Source organism: Malus sylvestris, chromosome 11, assembly GCF_916048215.2.
Source record: "Malus sylvestris chromosome 11, drMalSylv7.2, whole genome shotgun sequence".
Taxonomy (NCBI): domain Eukaryota; kingdom Viridiplantae; phylum Streptophyta; class Magnoliopsida; order Rosales; family Rosaceae; genus Malus; species Malus sylvestris.
The window spans coordinates 32,490,969-32,510,441 of record NC_062270.1 but is presented as its reverse complement, the minus strand read 5'-3'; the positions used below and the strand labels follow the sequence as shown (position 1 = coordinate 32,510,441).

Genomic DNA, 19,473 nt, shown 5'->3' with positions numbered 1-19,473 from the left:
TCTATACTGGAATGGAGGACCCAATTGAACACCTTAACCTCTTTAAGTCCACCATGGCATATCAGATGCACACCGATAAAGAACGATGTCTTCTCTTCCTCTTCACCCTCTCTGGCGGAGCTCTAAACTGGTATTGCCGTCTTCCACCTGAGACAGTAGACTCATTTGAGGAATTGAGGAAACTGTTTCTCTATCAACACATCTTTGAGACCGATCACTTACATTCTGCAGATAACTTGTACACTATTCGCCAGAAGCCGGACGAGTCACTACGAGAGTATGCCGATCGCTTCAGCCATAGTATTCTCGCTGCGCTGAGGCAGATGACAAGACCGCCCTTAAAGCCTTCACGGTAGGCCTACGTGATTGTTTCTTCAAGTACATGATCAATGCCAACACTTGGAAGACTTACTATGAGGTGATGGCACATGCTTATAACCACGCCTCTGCCGAAGCAAGGACATACCAAGGGAACCCCCATATGGTTAACCCGTATCAACAAATGGGAAGTGGAAGTCAAGTTCTACCAATTGATGAGATATTGGCCATTCAGACACCTATTGCATCATCTCTTGCCTCATTTAGCTACTCGCTAAGTCACCAAACGTATCTATCTCTTGGTAAGAGGAAGGATTTTTACTCTTAAAAAGCCCATTACAACAAGAGGGATAAAAGTTCGTATCAAGACAACCAGGGGTGAACATACCGTCAACTATTATGACTATGGGGCCAAGCCTCACTCTTTCAAAGTGGAGGACTAGGTACTGAAGGAAATGCTATTATAAGAAGGCATACACATTACAAATGTTTTGACTCTTAATCGCTTGAGATCTTTTGTCAACTTCTTCTGAGTCTTTTGCGTTCCTAGCATTGGAACACTTGATCTACGCTGACCTACCCTTATACTCTAACTCAGAGCTTTAACATGCGTACTTTGACATAAAGTATGTGATACTAAGTGTTACAACCAACATGGTTCACATATCAAAAGCATGGATCCCTTCATGCATAGCATAACATTCATAAACGTCACTCATATCAATCAACATAAACATTATACATTCCAACGCATTCATACATAAACATTATACATTCCAACACATTCATACATAGACATCATACATTCCAACACATCCATACATAAGCCAACTGTGCTTCGAAAGGGTTCAACATACTTTGTGTCTTCGACACTTGCTACAATGTGCCTCGATACCTTGCCCTTATTCTCACCAACCAGGTGATGAAATGTGAAGAAGGAGCTCATCTTCATGCCACCAACCAGGTGATGATATGTACAACCTGTACTCTCCTTCATGCCACCAACCAGGTGATGAAATGTACAACCAATACTCTAATATCATTTGGCAACTTGCCACTCATGCCACCAACCAGGTGGAAGGAACTCATCTTCATGCCATCAACCAGGTGATGAAATGTACAACCCATACTCTATTTCATGCCACCAACCAGGCGATGAAATGTATAACCCGTACTCTAATATCATTTGGCAACTTGCCACTCATGCCACCAACCAGGTGAAGAAGGAACTCATCTTCGTGCCACCAACCAGGTGATGAAATAGACAACCCGTACTCTCCTTCATGCCACCAACCAGGTGATGAAATGTACAACTCGAACTATAATATCATTTGGCAACTTGCCACTCATGCCACCAACCAGGTGATGAAATGTACAACCCGTACTCTCCTTCATGCCATTAACCAGGTGATGAAATGTACAACCCGTACTATAATATCATTTGGCAACATGCCATTCATGCCACAAACCAGGTGAAGACGGAACTCATCTTCATGCCACAAACTAGGTGATGAAATGTACAACCCGTACTCTCATTCATGCCACTAACCAGGTGATGAAATGTACAACCAGTACTCTAATATCATTTGGCAACTTGCCACTCATGCTACCAACCAGGTGAAGAAGGAACTCATCTTCATGCCACCAACCAGGTGATGAAATGTACAACCCGTACTCTCTTTCATGCCACCAACCAGGTGATGAAATGTATAATCCGTACTCTAATATCATTTGGCAACTTATCATTCATGCCACCAACCAGGTGAAGAAGGAATTCATTATCGTGCCACCAACCAGGTGATGAAATGTGATGAAAGGTGATGAATGAACCTTCGTACCACTAACCAAGTGATGAAAGCAACTCACCATTCATTTCACCTACCAGAAGACGAGTGGTGTAACTTGTACATGTGAACTCCTAGCATTCACAAATAATCAAAAACCCTCAAGCTTGACAACTCAACTAGGGGAGCACTTATGCCCAACAAGAGTTATAGTCACTAACAAAGTCTTATTGCAAGCCAACAACAACTTCAGTGCATGGTATACGAAGATCAAGCTATTCAACCCTCTTGCATCTGCTTCAGACATTTCCCCTCTGTAACAATGTAAACAGTACAACTCGTAGAAAGCTTCACACATTCTTGATCAAGACAGTGTGAAACAAAACCAATTTATGGTGCCAACAAGAGTTTCATCAAAGGAGTTCAACCACAATTCTTAAAAGCTTCACACACTCTTGATCAAGACAGTGTGAAGCAAAACCAATTTATGGTGCCAACAAGAGCTTAATCAATGGAGGGCAACCACAATTCTCAAAAGCTTCACACACTCTTGATCAAGACAGTGTGAAGCAAAACCAATTTATGGTGTAAACAAAAGCTTCATCAAAAGAGTTCAACCACAATTCTCAAAAGCTTCACACACTCTTGATCAAGACAGTGTGAAGCAAAACCAATTCATGGTGCCAACAAAAGCTTCATCAAAGGAGTTCAACCACAATTCTCAAAAGCTTCACACACTCTTGATCAAGACAGTGTGAAGCAAAACCAATTGACGGTGCCAACAAAAGCTTCATCAATTGAGTTCAACCACAATTCTCAAAAGCTTCACACATTCTTGATCAAGACAGTGTGAAGCAAACCCAATTTATGGTGCCAACAAAAGCTTCATCAAAGAAGTTCAACCACAATTCTCAAAAGCTTCACACACTCTTGATCAAGACAGTGTGAAGCAAAACCAATTTATGGTGCCAACAAAAGCTTCATCAAAGAAGTTCAACCACAATTCTCAAAAGCTTCACACACTATCTTGATCAAGATAGTGTGAAGTAAAATCAATTCATGGTACCCAACAAAAGCTTCAACTCCAAAGCTTCACCAACAAAAACTTCATCAATGGAGGACAACTACAAATTCTCAAAAACTTCACACTATCTTGATCAAGATAGTGTGAAGCAAAATCAATTCATGGTACCCAACAAAAGCTTCAACTCCAAAGCTTCACCAACAAAAGCTTCATCAATGGAGGACAACTACAAATTCTCAAAAGCTTCACACTATCTTGATCAAGATAGTGTGAAGCAAAATCAATTCATAGTACCTAACAAAAGCTTCAACTCCAAAGCTTCACCAACAAAAGCTTTATCAATGGAGGACAACTACAAATTCTCAAAAGCTTCACACTATCTTGATCAAGATAGTGTGAAGCAAAATCAATTCGTGATACCCAACAAAGCTTCACCATAAAAGCTTCACCAACAAAAGCTTCTTCAATGGAGGACAACTACAAATTCTCAAAAGCTTCACACTATCTTGATCAAGATAGTGTGAAGCAAAATCAATTCATGGTACCCAACAAAAGCTTCAACTCCAAAGCTTCACCTACAAAACTTCAACTTCAAAGCTCTACCCATAAAAGCTTCACCAACAAAAGCTTCACCTCCAAAGCTTCACCTACAAAGCTTCAACTCCAAAGCTTCAACTCCAAAGCTTCACCTACAAAAGCTTCACCCACAATAGCTTCACCCACAATAGCTTCACCTACAAAAGCTTCACCCATAAAAGCTTCACCAACAAAAGCTTCACCTACAAAAGCTTCACCTATAAAACCTTCACCCATAAAAGCTTCACCAACAAAAGCTTAACCCACAAAAGCTTCCCTCACCACAAAAGCTTCCCCCACCATAAAAGCTTCACCCATAAAAGCTTCCACCACCACAAAAGCTTCTCCCACCATAAAAGCTTCACCCATAAAAGCTTCCCCCACCACAAAAGCTTCACCCACCACAAAAGCTTCGCCTACAAAGCTTCACCTATAAAAGCTTCCCCCACCACAAAAGCTTCTCCCACCATAAAAGCTTCACCCATAAAAGCTTCCCCCACCACAAAAGCTTCTCCCACCATAAAAGCTTCACCCATAAAAGCTTCCCCCACCACAAAAGCTTCACCCACAAAAGCTTCACCCACCACAAAAGCTTCGCCTACAAAGCTTCACCTATAAAAGTTTTACACTATCTTGATCAAGATAGTGTGAAGCAAAATCAATTCATGGTACCCAACAAAGCTTCACCTATAAAGCTTTAATATATATATATATATATATATTTTTTTTTTTGTTCGGAAATTCGAAAATTCAAAAATTCGAAAATTCAAAAATTTGAAAAAAAAATTGCATAGGCCACCTCTTCTTTGGGCCTAACAACTTTCATAACAAATATATATGAAGAATGAGTTTTGGTCTACCACTTAGAAAGGAAATGCCTCATTCGTCAACTTCCTCGACCGGAGACTTGGGGGACTCCTACCATATGCTACTGCACCTTGACACTCGGAAGTTTCACGACCACTCGGTGACTTGGATTTTTCAAGTCTCCAACCAAGAAGTTTTCCTCACTCGGGAAATTAATGGAGCATTACCTCAACCTACATGCTTCACTCACAAAGCTTCAACATACAAGCTTCAACAAAAGGAAAAATTCAAAGAACTTGGTGAAGAAGGCCTTGGTGTATTTAACACAATACGTTGAAATGAAGCAAAGCTTGTTTATTGATATCTCCGATAAGTTACAAATATGTACATATACATGAATCAAAATAAACAAGCAAAAGGGAGTCTTCACAAAGGTTGCTCAGGAGAAGTCTCAACAGTCGGCAGAGCCCCAGAAAGAGGAGACACCAGAGGGTGATTATTCCGAGCCTCAGTACTAGGCAGAACCCCAGAAGGAGGAGGCACCGAAGGTTGATCATTGGGAGCTTCATTATGCAGTACAGCCCCAGAAGACGAAGGCAATAAATGCCTTTGGAATAAACCCATAAACCTCTGATGATCAAGTAAAATTTGACCATCAGATTCCTGCAGCTGGTCGAGCTTTCTCTTCATGTTTGTAGCATAGTCATGTGCAAGCCTGTGTAACTGTTTATTCTCATGCTTGAGCCTTCTGATCTCCTATTTGAGACTTATCACTTCAGCCGCCAATGATTCAACTTGGAGGGGTTTGAACAAATAGGCGTTGGGCCATACTAGACACAGAACCTGCACACTGAACATTGAGAGCCAGAGAATCCTTAACAGCCAACTCATCAAACCGTTTGGAAATTAGTCTGTTATCTTTGGGAGTAAGAAGGTTCCTAGCCACCACTGCAGCGGTCATATCATTCTTCATCACAGAGTCCCCAACGGTAAGAGGACTAGTAGGGGATAAGAAGGATGGGCACCATATGTTGTCTTGAGAAGGCATGACCGCCTCTTCACCAAAGTTCAAGTTAAAATGACGGTCGGATGGGCCAGACATTCTCAAAAATGATGAAGGATAAATGAGGTTCAATAAATCTCTGAAGTAAGGAGAAAATTCCTACAAGCAATAACTCATTGAATGTACTTCTTGCACACAATTGGTGCCCTTATAAAAGAAAGGGCAACAGGGTCGTTGGTTCAAAAATCGAAGAATCACCACTTTCCACACATGAAATCAGCTCCTCGAGTACCACAGATAACTTTGCCAAATATCTCTAACAAAGTTTAGACACATAAATTTTGAAGGTCCAGCTACCCTATTATTACCTACAAGGGTAAAGGAACAGCACCACTGCTTGATAACTAGAAAGTCCCTATGTGTGTCAACCTCCGTGCTTTATGGCAAGACAAACTGGCAAAAATGCCCAACCTTTACTTACATTCAAGAAAACACTCCCCATAAGATTGTTTGCTAAAAAATCGAAGAGGCACTGCTCTTCGATTCTCGAGAGCCAGACTTCCAACAAGATTATTTGCTCAACTTTTCTTCACATCCGAGAGGGCACTCTCAGCAGAGTCTCTCGAAATACTCAGCTTCTTTTCCTCCCGATAATACCTCTGCAAACAAGCTACACCAAATCAACAGTATCTCATATCATCAGGGTTAAAAGTAAGAGTATCCCATATCATGCTTTTTCCCTGTCTTTTCCTTTGGCCTTGTTCTTACCTGCAAGACAATGAGAAAGAGAGCAATCAGTCAGCACTTGGAATCAAGCTTCCAGTCAGGAACTGACTGCTTGGAACCCCTTGCCTGATTACTTATCTGGCATTGCTCTCGAGTACTCATCTTCAACATTTTATGCTTCTAGAGAAGATACCACATCTGCTTAAGGAACATATAAGGCAAGTGAGAAGGATACAAGGAAGCATGTGGAGACAAGCGTAACAGAACACGTACCGATACATCCACTACTTTGTCAACAGCAAAAGTATCCCATATCATCAGGGTCGAACGTACTCTAGATTTGATGGACTTGTTTTAACCCTTAAATTCTTGAGTCGGCCTTATACTTTGGAGGAAACCAGAAAACCCTCCAGCCCAATTCAAGAATAAGCCTGTGGAAAGTTACTTCTTCAAAAGCAAAAGTATCTCAATCTTTTCTCCATTTGCTTCTCCTTATCCTTGTTGCTGTTTACGACACAAAGAGAAGGAGAACAATCAGCCGGAAGCCGAAGTTGAACCTCTGATCCAGGTTGCTTACTTGGAAGTTTGATTGCTTACCTTGTCTGTTACCTCATTCAGCAAATCTCCTAGCTCGGCGACTTGGGGGACTCCTACTATAGGGTTTGTATCGCACTTGACCAAGCCCGAAACTACAAGTAAACTTCAAGTGAAATTGATACATTACCTTGTGCATCTTCATCGGTTAAAGATACCACCCCTGGATGGAGGAAAAGTACTTTCAGAGAAGATGCCACATCTACATATGAGACAGATAAGGCACGTGAAAATGATACCACACTTCGGTACTTAGAAGTTTCGTGATTACTCAATGGCTTAGATCTTGCAAGTCCCCAACCGAGGAACTTCCCTCACTCGGGAACTTAGGGAAACACTGTTTATACCATACTTGACCAATCCCGAAACTACTGAACACCGGTAAACGTTATACCGTCAAGGACCCATAAGAGTTTCCCTCTAACCAGGAGGCCAATCACAGGGCGACACGTGTTAACGTCAGAAGCCAATCACTACACGACATGTGTCAATGTCAGAATGAAACTAGAAACTCTCTTCTATAAATAGAGATCATTCTCTCACAATATTTTCTAATGTCATTCTGTACTAAATCATTCACTTGTACTCACTAAAGGAGAGCTTGAACCTATGTACTTGTGTAAACCCTTCATAATTAATGAGAACTCCTCTACTCCGTGGACGTAGCCAATCTTGGTGAACCACGTACATCTTGTGTTTGCTTCCCTGTCTCTATCCATTTACATACTTATCCATACTAGTGACCGGAGTAATCTAACGAAGGTCACAAACTTAACACTTTCTGTTGTACCAAAGTCCTCATTGATTTTGTGCATCAACAGACACGATTGTTGGATACCTATGATCCCTAAGAAAAGGATCCGGTGAAGATCCTTTTCCTGGAAATAGGGGCCTCGTTTCGATTCTCTCTTTATACAGTCTAAACCTAGGGAAGGAAAAAGTTCATAAATGGAAAGTGGATCCCATTTGCTGACGTGGAGGGTCATGAATGGTCAGATGGTCACGAGGTTACATGGGCTCTAGGACGGCGTGACCTTCGTGCTTCCTATTGCTACATACATAAACATGGGACCGTATTTGTATTTTCTACACACATGGTAGCAAACGTGTCAGTTGGCCACGCAATTGGGGCTCTTGACCATAAAAACAACAACGGATGGCTAATGCGGCTATGGTTTCGTTTGGCATGCCGTATAAAGTATCGGATATGATAAATAGTATGAAGTCAATTGTTTGATGTATCTTTGTATTAAATAGCCACCTGACTAATAATCCAGATCCACTTGTTTTATCCGGTAACTAATACACCCAAAAAGGCAAGGATAATTAGTCGGCTTCGGCTTCTCTCCCTTCGTCGTTCTTCTTCCACCAACCCAAAATCTTTCCTCCGACCCGACCAACCATGTCAGCAATCGGAGCGGATTCCGACATGCATTCCATAGCCAATCGTCACCGACCTTACTCTCCTATCTCTCTCTTTTCTTTTCAGATCTTCCCCATGCCCTACCCAGTTCTCTTTTTTGGTTTTCTTTCTTTTTTTTTTGGAAGTTCCAAACCCTTGTTGGATTGCATAACACCCATTTGCAATTAGTGGGAAGATGGTGGGATTTTATGCGTTTCATCTTCATCGTCTTCCTCCTCTTGCAATTTTGATTTTTTCTTTTATTTTTCTCTTTTTCTCTCCATGTATCCTTCAGTTTGTGACTTTTTCTTTTTGATGGATTTGTGATTCTCAATAATATAAGAGAATATTTGTCTTCTATTTTAATTTCCAAATCTTTGAGCACTTCATGTTTTTATGGGTTTCAAAAGGTTCCCAAATCTCTGAGCATTTCTTCTTCCCGTTCGTCTTTCTCTGATTTATTTATTTATTTGTGAATTTTTATTTTAAAAACACATTTGTGATTCTTTTAATTTGAATTATTAAAAAAATACTATTGACAAGTAGTTAAAACAACATATATATAGGCCGACCTCTCATTAGTCTTATATTACATCAAACGCTCTACTAATTTAGTCAGTACCATTTGACGACTATTTATCTTATCATATTGAAATAGTCAATACAATCCGAGCTGCTAAACGAAACTTATAGCATGCTTAGTTTGCGTTATAGAAATTACGATTAATTACCGTTTGCACTCTTAAGTTTCCATCCAATTTTAGATTCGTACTATGTTTTTCAATTTTATGCACAAAATTATGTTTTACTTTCAATATCATATAACCGTCAAATATTTCATTAAATTGACAATTAAGTGAAAACTGCGGGATCCACATTTTCGTTAACGCTATCAATTTTTTTCATGTGAAGCTTGTTTCCATGGTCATCCCCAATTCGAAGTCGTGGAGCTTGTTTCCATGGTCATGGAGTACATCGTCGAGACGATGTCGCAGGGAGATGGATCGTCACCAGCATTGGGGTCGCGAGTCGTCCTGTCTGAAGCCTCAATTGCGTCGCACCAATGGCACAAGTCGTCGTCTTGTTTGCTGCATCAGTCATTCCTCGAAATATGCAATTTGACGATACCAGAGTTGATAAACCACACTGACCTGCCACCAGATCCTTCATTGACCTCTGCTGCACGCTGCCTGAACCACCGCCACATACCTGAAACAGATCATCGCGCGATGATCCTGCCGTACCTTCATTTATGCCTAGACTTGCATCACCATCACCCGCCCCCCTGCATTTCTAACACCAGACCTGACCCGCATCACCAACAACCAGCCACTCTGGATCTAATCCGCACCCGCATCCGTCTTCATCACCTTGCGACTCTCGCGATTTGACGAAATCAACACTGTATTCTGACACGCCACTGCTCTGATCAACAGATTAATGATTGTTGCTAACGGTGATGGTGCAAATTTTGGTGGGGGTAGAAGGGGATGACATTGAGTGGTAAGATTGAAGGGGTTGGAGACCACTCTTTTTTATTTTTATTTTTTTTGGCAAAATATTTTATCCATGAGGACGAATTTGACTGCCACATCATCTTTAACAATCAATTGAACATATTTTCTAACAATTGTATGACATTCATGCGAAGTCGAGAGCTGTTGTATGAAATTAAAAAATTGGAAGATGTTGTATAAATCTGAAATTAGACAAAAGTTGAGTGTAAAAGTTTATATTTTACCCCAAAAATTGTGCGGTGTTGTAAGATTGTGCATGGCAACGAAGAAATCATGGGAGTTGGATGTTTTTTTGAAAGGAAAACTAATGAAAATGGCTTGAAAACTTTGAGTTTTAATGATAAGGACAAAATAAAGGGTAAAGTGAATAGTACCAGGATTGACTTTTTAGTGTAAAAATGTGGTTTTTCGTTAAAGTGAACAGTATCAGGTGCTTTTCGTTAAAGTTCCCTTTTTTAAATGAACTAGTTGCATTGAAAGTGTCGATTGCTATCTTATAGCTAGGTGAGGATTTGGTGCGTCATCAATGGATTGATTAGTTAATTATTTGCTCGCCAAATATGGGATTATTTTGAATTTTTTAGAATTAATTCCGACGTATTGAAATACAATCGTCTGATATACGTGAATTTGTAGATCATACGACGATCTTTCACTTTTGTATTCTAGTAAGTGTGGTACATGAATCTCATAGTTAAACATCCCATTCACTCATATATTATAACACGCAAATTGATTAAATCATATAGTTGTATTTCAGTACCACAAATACTTTTTAGGGTCTTGGGATTGGTGTGAAGCATGAGATGGCGTAGTCCGGAAAGAATGTCATGAGATGGTGTATTCAACTTGAAGGAGAATAAAAAGGGCAAGCACATAAATGAGCAGAAGAAAAAGAAGAGAGGGAAGATTGATTAGTGCAAAATTGGAATGTGTAGTTGTTGAGAGATCACACAATTGCTAGAAAGAGTCAAACGCAAGAATAATTTAAACACTCCACACTTTAATTAAAAGAATGTCTAATTAATCTTTCGATTGCAACTTATGACGTTGTTATGTAGAGGTCATTTGATAACTCTTTCATTTTTCAATTTTTAGTTTTTGCTTTTCACTTTTCACTTTTTTGAAAACTAAAAACTAAGATTGTGTTTGGAAACTATTTTCCGTTTTTAGTTAAAAAAATAAATAAAAACTAAAAACCAAAACGTAAAAACTCAAGGAAGTAGTTTTCAGTTACCAAACAAGATTTCAGTTTAAAAAAATAAAAAAATAATTGAAAACTGAAAACGAAATAGCTATCAAACGATTTCTTAATTAATTACTTTGTTGAAAGATTTTAACGAGGACATTGTTTTATTTGTCTGTAATATTTTTGTTAGTGTCGCACACATTTCCTCCTGGTACATACCTCTATTTATTTTTGGTGTTCTAAAAAAATCTAAAGAAAATCAAAAGACAAATAAACAACAGTATACATAAATCATTGAGTGGTACTATCCACATGCAACTTTTTTATTTTCCACACACCTTTGTTAACTTATGTCTTTGATAATCTTCAATTCCTTTGATCCATCGGCCAAGAATTGAAATAGGTATGTGAAAGATAAAAATAAATATGTAGATAACATCATCCCTCATTTCCTCTCCATTTAACCTGAGAAGATAGTACCCTATGAATTTAACAAGATTGGATCTATCTTAGTCAGCTTTGTGATGCTAACATCCTTGAGTAGAGTGTGGTACTACAAAGAGAAAGCCATCATTGCAAGGCTTAAATCATAGCAAGGAAGGCACATTCGCTTGCCTCCATACATTACCAAATCTTAGTCTATATGATTTTGCCACAGAGCTACCAATATATGAGGTGGTTTCTTTCTCTACCTGCATGTACTACTACTGCACTAGTCTCTATGTTCAACTGACCCTTCAACTTCAACCACAGCCACCTGATAGCCCTTTTTTATCTACAGCCCCAAACCCCCCCCCCCCCCAACACACACACACATACACAGATGTGTTTGTATATAAAATCTATATATAAAACTTGGGCTTTTCAGCCAAAATTGTCATTGAGATTTGCATAAATCATCACTTTAATGCTTGAGATTTGAAATCAATAAAAGTGGTCTCTGAATTTGTCCATCATCAATCATTTTGGTTATTCTATGAAAAATTATATTAAATAACGACCAAAAGACAAAATTACCTTCAATTTAATGTCAAATGACTTGACAAAAATTAAGAGTATTTTTGTCATTTTAACCTTATTCAATGGAGATTTTTTTATGAAAGAACCAAAATGATTGAGGGTGGAAAAAGTCAATGACTACTTCTATTGATTTCAAATCTTAATGACTAAAATAAAGAGTTATGCAAATATCAGGAATTATTTTGCCTAAAAAGCCTACAACTTGAGAACCCTAATAATTCTTTTTCCAAATTTGCCAAGGCTCGAAACGAAGAACATATTTTCAACAATGCCACCAACTTTGCTTGTTTTGGGCCTTTTGGCACCTAGTAGCCTTCGAGACGAGACTTGCATAAAAACACATGGTATATCATCTGTATTCCCGTCATAACTAAAAAATTTTTTTCGGGGACAAATAATTAACACTGTTTAGGGTTTCCTCCGACCAATTCCTGCACCTGCAAATTGGCCAACCCTCAAACCCTCTTGCCACGTGTCTCCCGGTAGTATGTTGTTCTAGCTCTAACTCCACCTGCACTCTGGGAGCGTGCATGGCACTTGGCTCTTGCATTGGAGAGTGACATACACGTGGGGTGAATTTTGGGTGGGTTTGTGCAGACTGTAAACCCTCTCTGGGATTTGTATTTTATCTGGAATTACATAAGATGTTATGTCCAGGCTTGGTTTTGCCATTTCAATGTCCTATTTTGGGAGCATATAGAGAGGACAAGGAGATTGTGGGATGGGAGTTAGTAAAAAAGATGGGTGGAACTAGTAAAATTCACTAGAGTACAAATTCCACAAACACAAATTAAGTAGCAAAACAGAGACATAGCCATGTTGTTTAAGCACTTCTCACCCAGACACTCGCAGTAGTTCCACCTTTCTTTTCTGCCTCTCTCTCTCTCTCTCTCTCTCTCTCTAAAACTTCTTATTCTCTCTCAATAAAAAAACACACCCATCTCCAACCTTAAATCCCAAGATCCAAAGCCAAACCCAGAACACACACATACTCTAGCTCTCTCTCTCCCTCTCTCTAAAATTCATATTCTCTCTCTCTCAAAACATCGACCATTTGTCCATTTCAAATCTCCACACAAAACCCAAGTCTTTTTTCTCTCCCAAAACCCATTAAACGCACTAAAGTTCCAATCTTTGATCACCATTTTCTGCAGAAATGGCGACACCAATGCTGCTCATGGCCTCAGAGCGGAGCACAACAAAACAACCCGCCAAAACCCTTTTCGGGTCCTACGAAGAATCCAAACCCGAGCCCGCCAAACACACCAAACCCACAAAGAAATCCGCCGCCAAACCCTCCTCAAACACTAAAAAGCAACCGCAAAGAGGCCTTGGAGTGGCTCAGCTGGAGCGACTGAGGCTTCAAGACTGGAAGAAAATGACTGAAATACCACAATTCCTCGATCTTCCTCCTCTTCCTCATCATCATCATCATCATCAGTACCAAAACCCCATAACCCTACCCGACCCACTTAACAGCATTCCAGTGCAATACGGTGCATCCGGGCTCAATGGACCCGCGGTGATTAACGGCTGTGGTGGTTCTGCTGCTACTACAGCTGATTTTTATGGTTTGGTGGGTCAGAGGGTTGGGAATGGTTCTGGGTTTGGTTATGTTGGGGGGAATAATCTTGTGGCGAACCTGGATCCAGGTCCCTTTGGCTTTGGCGCTCCGGATCCGAGGGTTCAAAGTGGGGCTGTGTACGAGACCTCGAGAGAGCTCTCTTCAATGCCAAAGATACAATCTGTGCCTTCTGATTGCTGTGATCTCTGCCTCAAGGTCTTTACATTTTTGTGTTTTGTTATATATTCTTTTTTATTTTTAAAAATATCCAACTTGTTTGGTTTCCTAGAAAACGTGGGAAAAATGAAGTCTTTGAAGCCAATGTGTTCCCTTTGTTTAATGAAGAAAAAAATTAATAAAAAATGTTTGAAAACTTTGAGTTTTAACTATAAGGGCGAAATAAAGAATAAAATGAATGGTACCAGATTTGATTTTTTAATGTAAAAATATGGTTTTTCTTTAAAATGAACAGTAATGTAGACTTTTCGTTAAAACTCTAATTATTAAGACTACTACTGTTACATTAGCAAGTAAGAGCATTTTTATTTTAGGTTTAAATTTGCTGATCTGATCTCTTTTCTAACTCTTTTTTTAGGGGCTGCAGAAGAAGAGGTTCCATAGTGGGAGTTATATGGGTTTCAACGACAGGAGTGACAAATCTGCGGCTGTTTCACCAATCAAGAGTTCTGATTTCCTCGGATTGGACGCTGAAGCTGGTGGTTTCGGTGCCGGAGTGGTGAATAGATCCGCCCGGTACCTGTGCCCCAGCAATCTTCTCGATGATCAGGTAGAACACAGCAAAAATAAATAAATTTTTTTTATAGCTAGCTAGATAAAGAAAGAAAGAAAAAAACCATCCAAGTATATTTACGTTTTCAGATATATTGAACAAATAAATTATAAATATTGTTATAGTAAATGATCAACTAATTTGATCGGTTGGATTATTGACTTTGTAATATTTATTTGTAGGGTGTAGAGGTTAGGGCAGTGCACAGAAGGGGAGGGTCAACTTGTGGTGGGATTTTTATGGAATACGAGTTTTTTCCAGCTGCTGATCATCAGAAAAGGGATGAGACCATGAAAAGAGGAGGAGGCACATATCCCAAGGAGCTAGGGATGTTGCAGCTGCAAACAGTAGAAGAAGAAGAAGAAGAAGCTTCTGATATTACTGCTGCAACTAAAAATGGCTATGGGATTGGGGCAGCTGACAGTTACCATGATCATGGTGGTGATGATGATCATCATCACCATCATACTTCTGTTGATTTGTCGCTCAAGCTTTCATTTTAGATGCCGTTGATCTGTAATGCATTTGGGAAAGAAAGAACCGCAGCTTATATATATATACAGCTTTTTGGGCTTCCCTTTTGTTGTTAATTAAACTGACATGTCAGCTCCAAATTAATCAATATATTTGGATTAATGCATGTTTAAAGCTAGATAACTTCGAGTCCAATTAGTTTTGTTCATATTTCAAGAAGCTAATTTCATCGCAGTCAGTTAACCAAATTTAATATATACTAAAGCTGAAAATAGACTGAAACATTGTTCATAAGAACAGTGCTCTGCCGATTTTACCCTCCCAATTTTGCACTAATTTCAATTATATCCTGATACACCCATCAGAGATATATACTGTATTTATTTTATATTTTCTGTTTCTTGGTTCTCCCTTCTCTCTCTTCCTCTCACTGCTCTCCTTGCGACCACGACCAAACCAACAAAAAAGAACCCTCTCCTCGCCGGAACCGTAACGAGGCATGCAACGAGTGATTTTGGTTTCTGAGATGTAGGGGAGAGGATTGTATGTTTGGTTCCTCTTTAAAAGTCCCCATCTCTCTCCTTCGAAAATTCTTCGCCGCTGGCCAATCGATCTAAAAATATGGCGGGATTTTGGGAAACTGAGGGTTTTTCCTAATCTAAGTTTGGTGTTTGCGTTCTGCTGAGATTGAATTTGAATTTCACAGATGTAAATAAACGGTTGAATAATCAGGGAGATTTTGTGAGGAAATAGAGATGAAATGTCTCAGACCAACAAAAGGTGGATTAGGATAAAAATAAATAAAAATAAAAAAAAAGACTGAAAAACAATATGCCATAAATGGTGGATTAGGATAAAAAAAAGATTGAAAAACAAAGCTTGCAGCTGATGCAGAGTCGTTTTATTTTTCGCACTAAGGGAGGTATTTAATATGCCATAAAAGGCCAAAGCCTTTGCTTTAACTTTCAAATCAATTAGGGTAATGTTATGAAGATAAAATTTGTAAATCAAAATTTTCAAACTAATGATATGGAAGTTAATGATTGGTTTTGGATTATGACTTAAACATCGATAAATGTGCTCATTTTTATTGGTGACATATAATTTAATTTGTAAATTTTGTCTATAAATTTAGCCTCACTAGCAGTACCAAATCAACAAATATACTTATGTAAAGAACCATGAACATGAATAGAAAATGTTAATATTGATTTTGGTTTATTTTTTGTTTTTATTTATAAGCATCGATAAATGTGCTCATTTTTATTGGTGACATATAATTTAATTTGTAAATTTTGTCTATAAATTTAGCCTCTCTAGCAGTACCAAATCAACAAATATACTTATGTAAAGAACCATGAACATGAATAGAAAATGTTAATATTGATTTTGGTTTATTTTTTGTTTTTATTTATAAGTATTTATGTCCACCTAATTCTCTCATTTGACTCTTTCAATCTTCTTTTTTTTTTTTTTTGGATATTTGATAAATATCCAAATGAAATTTGTGATTAAGTTTTATTGAAATTTTTATTTAATTTAATCTCTGATTTTTGTAAGTTAAGACTTCATTGTTGTTGTATACAGGGGAGTTCTAAGTAAAGAGGGGTATGCACGTATTAAGCTTATGTATCACAATCTGATTGTTTATAGATTTTGTACGATTTTTAATAGGACTATCTACTAAATCTTTTATATGAAAATAGTACTATACAAAATTTTATACGATTTTCAATCCCGCAGCATCGCGCGGGGGTATTGTTTGCTAGTTTAGACTATTTTTTGCAAACCTATTATATTTGGTCATTGATCTTCTTTAATTATCTAACGATCGAAAATTAAGAAGAATATGTAAAAAAAATTAAACGAGTGTGTGAATAACAGTACCTGTTTTAATTCTGCCCTTAGATGTAAGGAATGCCTTACGGTTTGATAAATGTGGTCTTGGTTGCCGTACATGCTTTTCTATTTAATTTAATTTTTCTGTTTAAACCAATTCTCTGTAGTATTTGAATTATAAGTTAACTATTTTGTAACAAAGGAGGTCGAGAATCGAGAAAGCTATATATGTATGTAATTTATGAGTTCAGAAAAAAATTTAAAAGAGTGTAAAATGAAAATTGTGTATAAGCTGCTAGCTGGTCTGAGCAGTTTCTGTTTGCAAACTGATCAGACTGGATTTAATTAAAGGAATGAGCATTCCCTCTGTATCCTTTTTATGAGAATTTTGGAAATCTTACAATCACGTCCGTTTATTGTATATCGTGTGGTCAAAAATTATTGTAATGTTTTATTTAAAATTGAATATAAGCAATACCTAACGAAAACTTATTGCATGATGTACAATGAACGAATATGATTGGAGGATTCCTGGAATCCTCACAAAGAGGATCCAGAGGATCCTCATTCTAATTAAAAAGCAGGCTAGCATTATAATTAAAAGCTAAAACTGATCATACAGCCCTAGCTATATATATAGCTACAACCTTGAACTATGTCCCCAATTGTCAGTTTAATTGATAAAGATCGCTCTCTTCGTTAGACCAAAACCTAAGTTTGAGTCTTGTTGCTGGTAGTTCCTCTTTGTTGGCAATCTGTAAAAATAAAACTAAGAGGTTAAGACTCCATTTGTAAATCCTCAAAGAGGATTGTAGCATGCATTCGGAGGGGTAGCTTCCCTCCCCCTAAAATTTTTTGTAACAAAAAATATAGTAAAATTAATTAATTATGTAATTTCTGTTGAGAAAAGCTAAAACAGATTCTCTCAAATGTTGGACTCTCTATGGATTTTCAGTTACGTCATGTTTTCGTCATAATATTTTATTATATTAGTAAAAAAATTAACGTTAAACTATGAGATAACAGAGATTCTATGGAGAGTCTCACGTTAAAAGTCTCTTTTGCCTTTCTAATTTCTATTTTAGAGTTTAGTTTTCATCTCGCATGCGCTGAAACACAAAAAAGAATCTCTCCTTTCTGTTTACGGGAGATCAGATGATCGGTCAACAAACTAACCTTTGTGGTATATTTTGAAAAAAGTGAATTTATTAATCAATTAAGCTTATTTGTTTAACGACACGTTGTACTACAACTGTGATGTGCAGGATACTGAGCACACGAGGGCCAGGCTAAGCAAGGAGAAGAGCAGGTCATATTATTACATAAATATGCAGGCAGCAGCTGCCAGGTAACCTCACTGGGAGTCTGTAGGATTACTCTCTTCAGCACAAGTAACGAGTAATGATCTGCTATGACCAAATACCCAATGCCCAGCCTGTTACAAACATGTCGTTTTGACACCTGTCCTCCACATAACAGCGACTGTAACAGTGTAAAACCACTTAGTATTACGGTTTTGTATTATTTCTCTTCACTTGTAAGTAAGAGATCTTAGATTCGATTTTTGCCAAAAGTAAATTTAAACCACATTATTGTTAGTTCATTATGAGATTAAGCTGACCTCCTCCCCTTAGTGCAGATAATATCATTTGTTCAAAAGAAGAAAAAAAAGAGTTGGTGCGAAGGTGGCGACATTCGAGGAGAGGAGTCTTAAAAAAGAAGGGCTTTTCGCGGTCCGAGTCATCGGAGAATTTGATGGTGTTGAGATTGCTCCAGCGGAAAACATTTTCAAAACCCGTGTGCTCGGGTGAGCAAATCTTTTTCTAGCACAACGATTACAAGTAGAAGTATTTTCTAGAAAACAACCCAAACGGTAAGACCAACTAATGGGCTTACAAATTAGTGTTCAATAATAATGATTTGATCACAAGCAAAACATTGGGCTAGGCCTCAATCTTCCAAAAGCCCTAATGTAAGCCCATTGAATAAACCTCAAAAATAGGAAAAGGGGAAAGAAATAAAAAAAAGTAAAGAAGAAGGTGGACTGGAAAGAAAGAAAAACGTTCCATTCTGTGTTTGGACATTGGCACTTACGCATCATCATTAATTGATTTCTTGTCACAAATGAAAATATATTTGAAAATAATAAATTATTAACCACCCATAATTTCACTACATGAGCATTTTTTTTATTTTTTTTGTGAATTTAGAAAAAGGATAATTTTGGAATTATGAAAGATTATATATGATATTAGTAAATCCAACCTACTGTCATATTTACTCACTCACTTCTTCATAAAAATGTTAATACTAATTTTACCCTTTTGTAAAACAACATCTAATTGTTGAAATATCCACTTTATTACAAGACATTTTAGTTAAAACAACCAGTAGATTAACAGAAGAAGGAGTTGAGCTTGAAGGGATGAGATTTGGTTGTCTAAAATTGGGAAGTCATTGTCAATCAAAACTATATGAAATTATCAGTTTAACCCTCTACGAGCAAGTCCACCGGGGCTTGCTTTGCCCAGGACCCAGCACAAAAAACAAGCTGGCCCTCAGTCCATTTGCTCTAGCCCGTGGAGTTGCCTGGCACCCAGCCCATGCCAGGCAACAGCCCAACACGTTTTGGACTGACCAAGAAGCTGGTCTGTTTCTCAGGCGCGTGCAACACAAGCGCGCAAGGCGTGAGTGGGTTTCAAGCTTTCCTGAAAATGTGTCAGCCCACTTGGGCTCAGCGACGTGGCGTTATGATAGCCGTTGGATTTCCAACGGCTAGTTTTTCTAGACCGTTGGATTTCCAACGGTAAAAAAAATTTAAATTTTACTTTTAAACTGGACCATCC

At 38.2% G+C, this 19,473-nt stretch overlaps 1 protein-coding gene across 1 annotated transcript; it reads left to right on the top strand.

The window, feature by feature from the left end:
* Window positions 1-12,801: 12,801 nt before the first annotated feature.
* Window positions 12,802-14,890, top strand: LOC126589542 (uncharacterized). The gene is made up of 3 exons (XM_050254866.1): window positions 12,802-13,740; window positions 14,120-14,311; window positions 14,497-14,890. Exons 1-3 carry the CDS (start codon window positions 13,117-13,119, stop codon window positions 14,815-14,817), a joined length of 1,137 nt encoding a protein of 378 aa, XP_050110823.1. The 5' UTR covers window positions 12,802-13,116; the 3' UTR covers window positions 14,818-14,890.
* Window positions 14,891-19,473: the final 4,583 nt, after the last annotated feature.